Source organism: Lepidochelys kempii, chromosome 10, assembly GCF_965140285.1.
Source record: "Lepidochelys kempii isolate rLepKem1 chromosome 10, rLepKem1.hap1, whole genome shotgun sequence".
In the NCBI taxonomy this organism is placed as follows: Eukaryota; Metazoa; Chordata; order Testudines; family Cheloniidae; genus Lepidochelys; species Lepidochelys kempii.
The window spans coordinates 70,472,788-70,485,957 of NC_136389.1; the positions used below are offsets into that span (position 1 = coordinate 70,472,788).

The following is a 13,170-nucleotide window of genomic DNA, read 5'->3' on the forward strand; positions in this document are numbered from 1 at the left end:
CTCCAGTGCAGGGGCAGCAGTGTGCAGAAGGGCTCTGTGGGGCACTGGTCAGAGTCTGAGATCCACTGGCCTAGGACGATGCCGAGATGTTAATGGAAATTCTTTGATCGCTTGCGGAAGCACTATCCTAACTCCCCTTTGTATTCTGGACAACAGACTGGAAACTCAGTGACCGTCATTCTCCATCCCTCCTCTGCCCCCACTCTCCGCTCCCTGAGGCACGGATGGGAAATGGAGTGTGTTTCCCTTTAAGAGGCTGGCTCTGGAGTAGTGAGGATTGTCCTGCTGCTGTTTCCTTTTAGCCCATGCAAGAGCCCTAAACACATTTCACTTCAGCCCTCCAGCTTGACTCAGGCGGGGAAACCCAGGAGCTCCTCAACTTTCCCGAGGACACTGACCGGCTCCCACGTGTAAGTAGGGGATGACTGAAGACCCCAGAGCTTTTCTGCACAGGGGATGGGGTGGGAGAGCAGGAATCCTGCTTTCTGTGCCCCTTTCCAGTGGGACTGAGCGTGGATCCGCTGGTGGGGACATTGGAAAGAGTAGGGGGCTGCCCAGGAAGTTAGTGGGGGACTGCAGGAACCCTGTTAACTGCACGGAATCTGCCTGCTAACCAAGCCCAGAGTTGGGAGACCCCTTGGGAGTGAGGCTGGTGCTGGAGGTTCTGCTGGGACAGGACAGAGAGCACAGGCGTGATCGCCTGGGGCTTAAAACCAACCTATGATCTGTCTCAAAGGGTGACTCTTGGGGTAAGGGAATCCCTGGATACAGGGCAAGGGGCTAGCGAATGCTTTGCTGTGCCAGCGGTGAGGCTCTGATAGTACCAGCCCTTGGCACTCGGAACGGGGTCCTTCGGGGCAACTGGATCCCAGGTGCATTACAGAGCAAAGTACTGGCTACAAATGGAAAGACAAATAGCTGGGGGCGAGAGGAAGGAAGTGGCAGAGGCGGAAGGGGGGTGAGGGCTGGTGTGGGTCGAAATGAAACACAAGAGCCAGATAAAGGGAGCCCAAGCTTCAAATGCAGAATCCCGGGAGGCTCAGCTCGGCACGTGGGTTCGTATGTACCTGGACTTCCCATGCTGGAAGGATGGTCCTGGTGGATCTCTGGTTGACCTGGTTTCAGAGGTGTGTAAATGACAATAGTAGCTAGTGGACTATAGAGCAGTGGGTCTCTGCCTGTGGCCCGCTCCATCCTTTGAGGATCTCAGGCCAGTATCTCCCTCCAGATAGGGAAACTGAGGTAGGGTAGGGGAAGTGTCACCCAGGGAGACCGTGTCAGAGGTGCAAATAGAACCCAGGAGTCCTCACTCACTGCCCTGAACTCTGGCCACAAGCTGCCTTGCTCCCAGCTGGCTGGGTGTGAGGCTCCTATACTAGGACTAGAACCCCTGTACCCTGGGGCACCGGTCCAGGCAGTTTCCTGGGCTGGTGCAGCAGGGAGCTGACTGTGTGGCTCTGGCATGCATCACTCTGAAGGGAAAGGGCTGCATACCTTCGCGCTGCCCGGTCTCTGCACGCTCCCTGCTCTCACATCCCCCAGACGGATGGATGGTGGCGGTTTCAAAGGAGCTTGTAAACCCTGTCTAAACAGGGGGCACCGATGTCAAATTCCTTCCAGGGACCGACTCCAGTAGCAGACTGCAGAGCTGATGAGTATAGGGCACCCTCTGCAGGCTCTAAGGGAGCTTGCAGCCAGCCAAATATTTCTGGAAGATATGCTCCAGTTCAAACCAGGAATTATTTGGGGGAACTGCTATGGCCTATGGTATGCGGGCAGGCAGACTACATGATTACAGTGATCCCTGCTGGCCTGAGAATCTATAAATTTCTGGGAACTGCACCTAGTCGGTCTTGAGCTGGCTCCACTTGATTTGGTTCTCCATGGCCTATGAAGCCTTAAGAAGTGTCTGCTCATAATGCCGGAGGGTCTGAGGAGCTTCCCCTAAAGAGATCTGGGATTTGCAAAACAATTGTTCTCTTCCCTAGTTCAGCTCTAATGTCTCCCACTTGCCGTATGTTAAAGAGGCACCTGCTGAACGCGACAAACCCGGTCAGTTCTTGTCCTAGTGATAACATGGCTTAGTCCTAGATGTAAGAGCGGGAGAGTCCCCTGCCAAGGATAGCCTTGGGGCAGGTTTGCTCCTGAGAGGGTGCTCGGCAGGGTTCTGTCCAATGGCGTTAAAGGACCAAGAGAGGGAAGGAAGTTCCCTGGAGAGCTGGGTGAGGAATGGGTTTTGGGGGGTCCCTGGCAATTCCAAAAACGAGAATGAAAACAATGGTTCCGGGGCAGCTGAAATTGGAGGTCCAGTTCCAACCATATTCATGGGGCTGCGACTGGTTTTAAATGACACGGAAGGAAGTTTCAAAACAAAAAGTCATTTTGATCTGAAAAATCCAAACGTTTCCGCTTTTTCAAAACTTTCCCATGTTTCTGACGCAGTTTTGACACAAATTTGCAAAATGTTTCAGTGTCGCTGAATCTGCTGTTTTCGATGGAAAATAGTTCCAGCCAAACAGTTTTGCCCAGCACTAACTCCAGGTTCTTCCCTCAGATTTTCAACTAGGAGGTCGCACATCCCAGGGCTCTTTGGAGTCCTCCATTCCCCTCACAAGTCCCCTATTTGCCACCCTCTCATCCCCTTCTATTTCAGAGACTCTGTACGACCCTCCTCACCCCCTCCTTCATGCTAGGAATGCTGTGTGCCCCTTTTCACCATACCAGCATCCTCCAATCTCCCCACTATGCCAGGGCTCTGTGTGCCCCCTCATTGTTGTGTGTATTACTATAGCATTTAGGATTCCCCATCGTGGACCCATTGTGCAAGGTGCTGTACAAACACAGACCAAGAAGAAAACAGTCCCTGCCCCTTCCCTCCTACATGCCAGGGATTCCATGTGCTTCCAGTCCTCCCCTCCCCCATGCCAGGATTCTCCATTCTCCCCCCATGTCCCCTCCCCCAGACCACTGTCTCCCATTTCCCCCTCCCCTACATGCCATGGGCTCTGGGTGTCCTCTCATTCCTCCCCCACCCCATGCCTCCTATTCCTCATTTCACCACCGTGGCAGAGGCTCTGTGTGCCCACCCATTCCCCACTCTGCCACATGCCATAGGGTCTTTGTGCTCCCCATCCTGGGGTCCCCCATTCTCCCCCACAAGCCCTGGGCTCTGTATGCAGCACTCAAAAGTTATCACATTACACACAGAGAAATGCCACCAGGAGTAGCGTAAGGCCTTGCAAACTCGGTCCCTGACAAAAGCTGCCCAGAGGGCGAGAACGTCCATGGACTCTCTGAAACACCTGTTGTCTCATCCTGCCCTCACGTGCTTTCCCTGGAAAGCTCAGCGAGTGGCGAGCAGGGGATTGTTTAGGGGAGGAAATAGGGGTTTGCAATGCTGCTTCTGTGGCTATTCTCCAGACGGGTACTGGAGTCCTCGGAAGGGCTCAGCAGCCTGGTGCAGAGATGTAATTGGATTCTAAGTGTACCGTCAGAGAGGTTAAAGCTCACGTTGGCATTTAGCAAACTGGCTGTGTTTTGGTGCCGGCGGCCGTGTGAGGAGTGGGGTGGGAGCGCTGTGTGGGGAGCCCCTACAGCAGGCATAAGGCTGCCAGGCATCCAGTTTTCGACCAGAATGCCGAGTCGAAAAGGGACCGTGGTGGCTCCGGTCAGCACCATCGACTGAGCTGTTAAAAGTTGGTGGTGCTGAGGGGCTAAGGCAGGCTAGTCCCTAGCTGTCCTGGCTCCAAGCTGTGCCCTGGAAGCAGCCAGTAGGTCCAGCTCCTAGGCGAGGGGCCAGGAGGCTCCAAGCGCTGCCCCTGTCCCGAGCACTGGCTCCGCACTCCCATTGGCCGGGAACCAGGGCCAACGGGAGCGGTGCCTGCAGGTGAGAGCAGCATGCAGAGCCTCCTGCATGCCCCCGCACCACCACCACCTAGGAGCCGGACCTGCTGGCCGCTTCCGGGACGTAGCGTGGAGCCAGGACAGCTAGGGACTAGTCTGCTGTAGCCCTGCGGTACTGCTGACCGGGAGCCACCCGAGGTAAGCCTGCGCCCCAACCTCGAGCCCCAACCCCCACCCTGAACCCCTCATCCCTGGCCCCACCCCAGAGCCCGCACCCCCAGCCAGAGCCCTCACCCCCAGCTGGAACCCAGAGCCCCCTGCTGCACCCTGAACCCCTCATTTGTGGCCCCACCCAGAGCCCACACCCTCAGTTAGAGCCCTCACCGTCACCCCAACCCCCTGACCCAGCCCAGTGAAAGTGAATGAGGGTGGGGAAGAGCGAGCCACTGAGGGAATGGGAATGTAGTGAGTGGGGGTGTGGCCTCAGGAAGAGGCAGGGCTAAGGTGTTAGGTTTTGTGGGAGTAGAAAGTTGGCAACCCTAAGCAGGCACTGTGGGGGATGGCAGTAGGCGCTCAGGCTGTGAAATATGCCCCTGCTATACTCGGCCTAGCCTCTCCCAGCAGGCTATACTTTAAACGGTAGGGGAGTATTTTCAAACGGAGCATGCTCAGGCAGTTGCCTGTACGGGGTGTGTGCACTAGCTCAGTGTGTGCAAATGACAAAACATACGTGCCCCAAGCCCAGCGGTGAGTGCAAACTCACTTTTGCACATGTAAATTCTATCCCGTGCATGTGCACGGGCGAGCACGCGAGAACTGCACACAGAGCGACTCGCTTGTGCGAAGCCGCAGGTGGGCTAGCAGCAGCTGGGCCGAGGGGGAGACAGCCCCCTGGGCATTGCCACAGCCTCCTCGCTCTCTTGGGCAGGCAGGCGTTCCTCCGCCCCCCGGGAGCGATGCTGCTGCTATCCCTGGTTGTGACGCTTCTGCAGCTGGGCCGAGGCAGCTGTGGGCTCCCCTTCTACAACGGCTTCTACTACGACCACGTCATGAACGACAAGGGCAACGGCAATGGCAACGGCGAAGGTGCGTGTGGTGGGGAGGGCAGGGTCGACCTGGAGAGGGGATGGCCCTTAGTACCAGCCGCTAGGAGTGCATGGTCCAGAGAGGCTACTGCTCGTGTTTATGGGCCGGGAATCCTGGTGCAGGCCGGGCAGGCATCGATCACCCACTGCCCTTCCCCGTTCCTGAGGCAGTAGGCACGTGGGGTGTGAAAGATTGGAGTGTTGCCTGGAGGTGTAGATCGGGGTGGGAGCTGTTGAGGAGGCTGGGGCAGTCAAGGGGCAGAGGATGTGGGTGTGAGTCGAGGGTCTTTGCCTCCTAACTTCGGGTGGGTAATTCAGAGGGAGAGAATGACAGTTGCCAGGCTCACACCAGGCATGTTGGGGCTGTTTCACCCCACAGCCAGCTGATAACATCCCCCTCCCATAAAGCTCCCCTCCGCCGGGTGGAACGTAGGGGAGTTTTCCCCCGTCGCCTTACCTGCAAATCTCCCCTTGCCCTCCTCTGCCCTGCCAGGATGCCAGGACTGCGTCCCCTTGGCTCTCGCTCCAGTTGGAAGATCCCTGGGGGAGTAGAATGGAACTGATTTGAACCTGGTCTGATGGGGTCCTCTGCCCCGTTCATCCGTCTCACTCCCCCCTCTTCCCCGGTCCTCTCCTCTTGTGCAGTCACAGAATTAGAGATAGCAGAGGTGGAGCAGCTGAGGAGCTGCCATCCGGTCGGGTCCACCCTCTTGCCCATCAGGCTGGGGCTCGATTGGGCCCTGCAGCCTCTTCCCTGGAGATTCGTCTCCTCCAGTTGCAAGCGGCCCCAGCAACTCGCACCCCTTCCCTTCTGAGATGACGGCTCAGCCTAACGGCCGTTTGCTGTCCGAAAGGGCTTCCTGAAATGCGGGCCAAATATCCCATCCGAGGCTCCAGATCTACCCTCTTGTTCCACCCTGAACAACCCTTCTCCCTCCCAGGGGACCCTCAGGTTCGCACACTTGTGCGGCTGGTGGGGACTGGGCTCAAATAGGTGCTGCCCCACAGGGAAGTTGCCCTCTGCTGGGCACTGGGTTCCCTCCAACCCCAGCAGCATCTGATGCCACCTGCCTCCCTTCCTCTCCAACATTCATGCAGGAGCGGCGGGAGGGGGCACGGGATGCCACAGGAGGAAGTGATGATGAACGGCGGGGGTGGGGAGGGTGAGCGAGTGGAGGAGGAGGGGGTAGATAGTGTGAGGGAAGGGGCAGAGTACAAGGGGGGGTGGGAACAATAGTGCAGGAGGTGAGGCTCACAGGGCCAGATTGGTATCAGTCAATGGTGTGGTGAGTTGCAGGAGTTACTGTGCTCAGAGCAGGGCAGATTGCTCCCTCCCCCCTTCCCTGTCACAGACCCTCCCGTCCCTATACACGCCTAGCTCTTCCCAGGTCCCTATACACCCTGCTGGAGGGTGCTTGGCTGCCCTGCTGGACCGTAACTGCCCTAGAACCCCTTAGTGGGGATGCCTGTGGGGTAGGCTGCCCCTTCCCTTGTAGCATATGTGGGGAATCCACTCCCCCGTGGGCCGCAGAAGCGCCCTGAGCTGGAGGGACGGGGTCCCCTGGCAGTACTCATTCCCCCTGTGGCCCCTCTCCCCCGCCAGTTCACTTCAATGGCGTGAAGCTGGTGGTGGAGACCCCGGAAGACGCAATCTTCACCTACCGCGGTGCCAACATCACTCTGCCCTGCCGCTACCACTACGAGCCCACGCTGCAGACGCCACGCAAGATCCGCGTCAAGTGGTCCAAGCTGCGGGAGGACAACACCAAAGAGCGGGACGTGCTGGTGGCCATCGGGCTGAAGCACCGTAGCTTCGGCGAGTTCCGGGGCCGCGTGCACCTGCGCCAGCGGGGTGAGCAGGAGGCGTCCCTGGTGATCAGCGACCTGCGCCTGCAGGACTACGGCAAGTACCGCTGCGAGGTGATCGACGGGCTGGAGGACGAGAGCGGCATTGTGGAGCTGGAGCTGCGAGGTGAGCGGGCTGGCGTCCGGTGCTATGGTGGGAGGGGGAGAGGGGGCAGGGGAACAGATGGGGCAACTCCCCCTCACACAGAGATTTCCCTGGGGTTACTGGGGACAGTAACTGGCACCCAAGAAGCTGTCCCCTTTGAGGCTCCTGAGTGGGATCAGCGTAGGTTCTGGGTCCTTCTGCGGCTGCCCCTCTCTGGGGCACCCCCATGCCCAGCCAACACGGGGGTTGTGCGTGTGCCAGGACACAGCAGTTCAGGAAGAAGCTCTCCCACTGGGTGGGTGAGGGTGAAGGAAGGTACAAGGTACCTTCCTCATAAAAATTGCCACCGAATCCTATGGCCCTGCTCACCCAGATCGGCATCCCTGCAGTGTTATTGCCACGTGCCATCGCCTTGCACTTGCGTTACGTCAGGTTAGACTCGCTGGAGCTCCTTGGGGCAGGGAGAAAGAAGGGATGTCTTCTTATTCCTTGTTTGTACAACACCTAGCACAGCGGGGCTCTGATCTTTGACTGGGGCCCTTAGGTACAGTACTACTGCAGCAATCCAATAACACTGCACTAGGCTTCTGTGGCTCACCCTCCGTCCAGTGCAGCCGACACTCGCACTACCCGTGTATTATGCAGTGCACCGGTAACCTACAGCCACTCAGTGTGGCTCCCCCTAGTGGAGGCTGGGTGAAGGAGTCTGCTGCTGGCTTTGCGCTGACAGAGCTGGGCGTTTTACCCCAAGCAGAAGAGGCGGCTGTTTAAAGATCCAAAGGCCCCGTGGTCAAGTCCTGCTAACAGTGACCTCCAACTCCAGGGGCGCGGCGTGATGTCCAGTTGTAATGCTGCAGGACTGGGGGCCTGTCACTAAGGCATACACTAGTGTTTTTTTTAAGATGGTAGCTCTCACAGGTGGGAGGAGGGGGCATCAGACCACAGAACGCATGTGTCTCTCTCTCCCCCCCTCCCTGGCCTAATTTCTCGCTGCTGGATCTGTGCAGCGCAGGGCACACTGCACAGGGAATTGGTGCTGGAGAAAGACTAAGCAGGGTGTGAAACACCCCACCTGTGGCTCTGTGATCCAGACGGAAAGTCACCCCCTAGGATGTTCTCCTTCTCCATAGGCTCAGACCCCAGCTCCGCATCGCGGTCCCAGACTCACAGCCACCCAGAACGGTGGGAAATGTCCCATTTCCTGCCACCTTGTTGTGTTCCTGACCCAGTGCCACCCAGTGCAGCAGAGGGACTTGTACCAAGCCGCCTTCCAGCCATTTGGAGGACGGAGGCTTTGAGTGAGGGGCAAGTTTGCTGGCTACTGGCACCAGCCTTCAAAGCTCTCCCAACTAACTCTGAGCACGCAGAGATCATGCCTCACTCTGGCCACCAGGTGTCACCATTGACATGTGTCATTGTCCCTTTGGTCTTCGGACTGGCCGCTTGATTCCAATAAGACAGGGGCTGCGCTGAACTCAGATGAGATCCTGGGCCTGAAGTTTGAGGTGCTCAGGGGCCTTTCTTTCCTGGACGATCCAATGAGTGAAACCCCAGGAGAGAGGCTGTTCTCACAAGGGGCTTTGGAGACGCTTCTGGGACGTCTCTGAACCCTAGCGCGGTTTGGGGTTCGTCTGTGCCTAGGTCTTGATCCTGTGAGTTTGGAGCCATGAGCTTGGGAGGGGGCAGAGTCCTGCTGTAACACCCTCTGCTTGCTGGGAGCCCCACACTGGATGTGTTGGTGGGGATCTGTACCGTCCACCCCAGGGGTGTGTGTCAGGTTGCGGGCATAGCCAGAGGGGGCTACCCTTCACAGTGGCTCTGTGACCCAGCCATTCCCTCTCTCTTTCTCTCCAGGGGTGGTTTTCCCATACCAGCCTTACCACGGTCGCTATCGACTCAACTTCCATGAAGCCAAGAAAGCCTGTGAGGAGCAGGACGCTGTGATTGCGTCCTTCGAGCAGCTCTTCAAGTCCTGGGAGGAGGGGCTGGACTGGTGCAATGCCGGATGGCTGCTGGATGGGACAGTGCAGTACCCCATTTCCATGCCCCGGGAGCCCTGTGGTGGCAAGCTGGCCCCCGGCATTCGGAGCTACGGCGAGCGCCACAAGAACCTGCACTACTTTGACGTTTTCTGCTTCTCCTCTGCTCTGAAAGGTGAGCCTGGCATCTGCAGGGCTCATAGTTAGGTGGGAGACCTGCTTGATGCTGCAGAGAAGGGGGGTGACCAGTAGAGGGGCGCTCTTTTTGCAGGGCACAGTGTGGTGGCAGGGGGTGCCGCCTGTTGGAAGGGACACTTCTTCGCTGAAATGTAAAACTGAGGGCCTGCGAAGACCCAGTAGAACTTCTCTAAGAGTCGGGGTGTTTGAGCCAGCCAAATTCTAACCTGGGTAATTCCATCCACCTCCCTAAATTCTCAGAACACCTTCAGTTAGATCTGGGATTCTCCTCCATTGCCCAGACTGAAATGGTAGGTAGCATTGCTGCATGCTGGTAAACTGCATCCATGCCCCATGCTAGAGGTCGCTGGGTCAAGCAATTGCTCCATTTCGGTTACAAATCGGTTTGGGATGCAAGGCGAGAGAGACTGGCAAAGCTGTGTCATTCAAATGGCTAACATGGTACCAGCCTGTGCCAGCATCAGGGGAACCACCGGTTCTGTAATACAGGGCCTGACTCTTCCTTCTGCGGACACAAAGGGGCCACAAACCCAGGAGAACCAGCACTGCGAGAACTCCCCAGGCTTTGGGGCATGCCTGGCAAAGCTGGTATGCCCAGCTGTTGATGTGTGGTGAAGTGTTTAGATCAGGGAGGGGCAAACTTTTGGGCCCGAGGGCCACATCTGGATATGGAAATTGTATGGGGTGGGGGGTCCATGAATACTCATGAAACTGGGGGTTGGAGTGTGGGAAGGGATGAGGGCTCTGGCGGGGGTGCGGGCTCTGGGGTGGGGCCAGAAATGAGGAGTTCAGCATGCAGAAGGGGGCTCTGGTATGGGGCTGGGATGCAGGTGTGTGTGTGAGGGCTCCAGGTGGGGGTGCGGGCTCTGGGGTGGGAATGAGGAGTTGGGGGTGCAGGAGGGTGCTCCAGACTGGGACTGAGGGGTTCAGAGGGTGAAAGGGGAATCAGGGCTGGGGTAGGGGGTCATGGCACAGGAGGGGGTCAGGGGTGCAGGCTCCGACAGCTCTTACCTCAAGCAGCTCCCAGAAGCCGCGGCATGTCTTCCCTCCGTCTCCTACGTGGAGGTATGGCCAGGCGGGTCTACGTGCTGCCCTGTCTGCAGGTGCCACCCCTGTAGCTCCCATTGGCTGTGGTTCCCGGCTAATGGGAGCTGCGGGGGTGGTGTTTAGGGCAGGGGCAGCGTGCAGAGACCCCTGGCTGCCCCTACGCGTAGGAGCTGGAGGGGGGACATGCCGCTGCTTCCGGGAGCCGCACGGAGCCACGTCAAGTGCAGAGCAAGCCCCCCAACCCCACTCCCTGGCTGGAGCACCGGAGCGGGGAAAGCCCCGGAACCTGCTCCCTGGCGGAAACTCAAGGGCTGGATTAAAATGTCTGAAGGGCAGGATGCGGCCCCCGGGTCGTAGTTTGCCCACCTCTGGTTTAGATGGTATCAAATCCCTTTGGCCCCTTCCCCATTCTTGTGCCAGGGAGAGCACAGCCTGTTTCTGAACTCCCTAACTTATGTGAATTCCCATTCCTAGCACCTCCTGTGGGCGAGGGGTTTTCCTGTAGGGCCGGCCATGCTCAGTGTTCCTCCGCCTCCCAGTGACCACCCCCTCTGCCTCTCTCCTCCAGGGAAAGTTTACTACCTGGCTCACCCGGAGAAGCTGACGTTGGAAGAGGCCAAGCAGGCCTGCCAGGATGACGGGGCTGAACTTGCCAAGGTGGGGCAGCTCTATGCGGCATGGAAGTTCTTCAGCCTGGATCGCTGTGATGCTGGCTGGCTGGCAGATGGCAGCATCCGCTACCCCATTGCCTTCCCCCGGCCCAACTGCGGCCCACCGGAGCCGGGGGTCAGGAGTTTCGGCTTCCCCGACAAGGGCAAGTTTGGGGTTTATTGCTACAAGCTGAACTAAGGAATGGGGAGGGGCTCCCTCTTTGCCAGTGGACACTTCCCTGCCTGGTGCTTCCTGGATTTAAAGGGTCAGGTTTCCAGGGTGTTGGGGTATTTTTTAATTTCAATTGTTATTTTTTTATTTTCCATTTTTTTCACTAAAGGGAATCTTCTCTGGGTTGCTGGGCCCTGGCGTCTCGCTAATCAGCCAAGTGCCACCTCTGCGTCTCTCTCGTGGCTAGGAATGGGGCACCAGATCTCCTTCCACCCAGCCAGTGGAGGGAGACTCAATGGTCTCTCAGGTTGGGGAGCTTGGTGTCTGGTACCAGCTGGCTCCATCCCTTGGTCACAGGGTCAGTGAGATAAGAAGTGACAGGTTCACGTACATCCACTTGGGCTAGACATTCATTTCCTAGCAGGGACGCATCCAGGCACTGGAGAAGCACAGCGCGTGCAACTGGGGGATAGCAAAGGCAGACGCTCTGTGGACATGCTCCAGTTTCACTGGTACCAAAGGGGAACAGCTGTCTCTAAAGCACAGACTGCTCTGCCATCCCATCCCAGCCAGCACGGAAGGCACCAAATCAACTGCAAGCCAGAACTTAACACTCTCCCCCATCCCCCAGTTAATGTGGGCGAATGATCAACCACACACAAGTGACTCACAACTCACCAACATCCTTCCCCTGCCCTCAAAGTCCTTCCCCTTCCCCTCCCAATGAAGCGCAGATGAGGTCAGAGATATTAGGCATAATTCTAAGCCTAGAGGCCCAGAGCTAACACAGCTCAGGCCTCGTGTGTCCCGGGAGACTCCCTCTCTCCCCCGCCCACCCCCCTCCAGTCCCTTCTTTCTCTGCAGGATCTGGCTGTGTTTCAACTCTCTGAGACTCCAGTCTGAGGTTGGCGGTTTCCAAGGGCACTGAAAGGTGGTACTGTGTGTGTACTGGGTGGAACTCTCCGGTTTGCCTGCCTTGTTCTCCACCGGCCCCTCTCCCAGGCACCACTTGAATCCCAGGGGCTCGGTCTTTGTGCGTTTTATTGTGAAAAGATGTATTCTCCTGGACCTCTTCAAATAAAGCTTTGGAGAAAGCCCCAGAGGTCTGAAACTGTGTCCTGGGTGGCAGGACAAATTCTGCGGCGTTCTTCCCGGCCAGCAGCGGCAGCTCTGGGGACACCACTCTGCGAAGGATTTTAGAAAGGGAATGCACTCGGGGTACTGGGCTCAAAGTGGAGCGCCCAGGACTTGGAAGAACAGGAGGTGTTGGAGATAAGAACCGAAGGGCATCAGCGGAGCGGTCTATGAACAAAGCTGTATGGCTTAGCAGGCCCGGGGGGCAGAGTGGGGATTAGGGCAGAACTGAGGAGCCTCCTCAGAAGTGGGGGGAGAAGTAGCAGAACTGGAGCCGTGGGGAAGGCAGAGTGAAGGTTCCTCGGCAGGTTGTGGGGAAAGGCAGGAGCAGAAGAGCAGGGTGGAAGGCTGCAGATCCGGGTGGAGGCGCATCAGCAGTTGTGTATGGGGGATGGGGGGGAGCCCTGGGCTGGAGTAGCTGTGAGGGCAGGATGGAGGGGTGTTCCCTGGGGATGAAGTGGGGGGAAGTGCATTGTCTGCCAGTGGCCCATAACTCTCCTGGCAGCAGATCAGTGTCCGCTTTCCCGATGGTTTGGAGTTTTTAAACAAGCAGGAGATTTTCCAAACAAATTACTCAACACAGTACTGGTGCTTCCCTGTATCGGTAAGTTAGGTGCCTTCCCATGCCCTTAAAATGCCATTTCTATTATGGGCTGTAGTTCCCCGGACTTACCCCAGCAACCCTCTGTATCCTGGTGAAATGTGTCAGAGTTTGTCTCAGCTGTGAGCTCCCAAAAGTCCTGGCGCTCTGGATATGAGATCAACAGCACAGGTCTAGGAACTGGGCTTCTCGTATTTGCAGTCTCGTCAGTTGTTTCTCTAATTAGGGCTAATTAATTGCCCAGGCCAGACGGGAAATGCTGAGCATTGCTGAGCTTGACAGGCTGCTGAATCATCTTTAAAGGTTAATGGGGGAACGTCTTCATGACAGGAGATTGGTATGGCTGGGCCGGTCTCAGACACTGCAGTCGGGGGAGCGCGTGACCAGGGCCTCCCAAACAATGGCCTGCTGATGATGTGCTGGTGGCTGGCAGAGAGCTGACTGGGTATGTGTCTCCGCCTTGTAGTAAAAGAAGCTAGAAGTGCATTGAATACTTTGCTACTGTTAATT

At 57.4% G+C, this 13,170-nt stretch overlaps 1 protein-coding gene across 2 annotated transcripts; it reads left to right on the forward strand.

The window, feature by feature from the left end:
• Positions 1 to 315: 315 nt before the first annotated feature.
• Positions 316 to 12,016, forward strand: HAPLN3 (hyaluronan and proteoglycan link protein 3). Of its 2 annotated transcripts, none has more exons than XM_073361487.1 (5): positions 316 to 410; positions 4,772 to 4,929; positions 6,532 to 6,900; positions 8,734 to 9,033; positions 10,672 to 12,016. In XM_073361487.1, the coding sequence occupies exons 2-5, from the start codon at positions 4,800 to 4,802 to the stop codon at positions 10,950 to 10,952; spliced, it is 1,080 nt and encodes a 359-aa protein (XP_073217588.1). In that variant the 5' UTR covers positions 316 to 410; positions 4,772 to 4,799; the 3' UTR covers positions 10,953 to 12,016. The 2 variants fall into 2 exon arrangements, with proteins under 2 accessions (XP_073217588.1, XP_073217590.1); XM_073361489.1 differs by having other exon boundaries at positions 4,776 to 4,929.
• The last annotated feature ends 1,154 nt before the right edge of the window (positions 12,017 to 13,170 follow it).

Bases quoted from the DNA above. Each gene is read 5' to 3' on its own strand.
- HAPLN3 (XM_073361487.1), top strand. From the start codon at position 4,800: ATGCTGCTGCTATCCCTGGTTGTGACGCTTCTGCAGCTGGGCCGAGGC. The intron at 6,901-8,733 runs GTGAGCGGGCTG...CTTTCTCTCCAG, and splicing joins TGTGGAGCTGGAGCTGCGAG to GGGTGGTTTTCCCATACCAG. The intron at 9,034-10,671 runs GTGAGCCTGGCA...TCTCTCCTCCAG, and splicing joins CTTCTCCTCTGCTCTGAAAG to GGAAAGTTTACTACCTGGCT.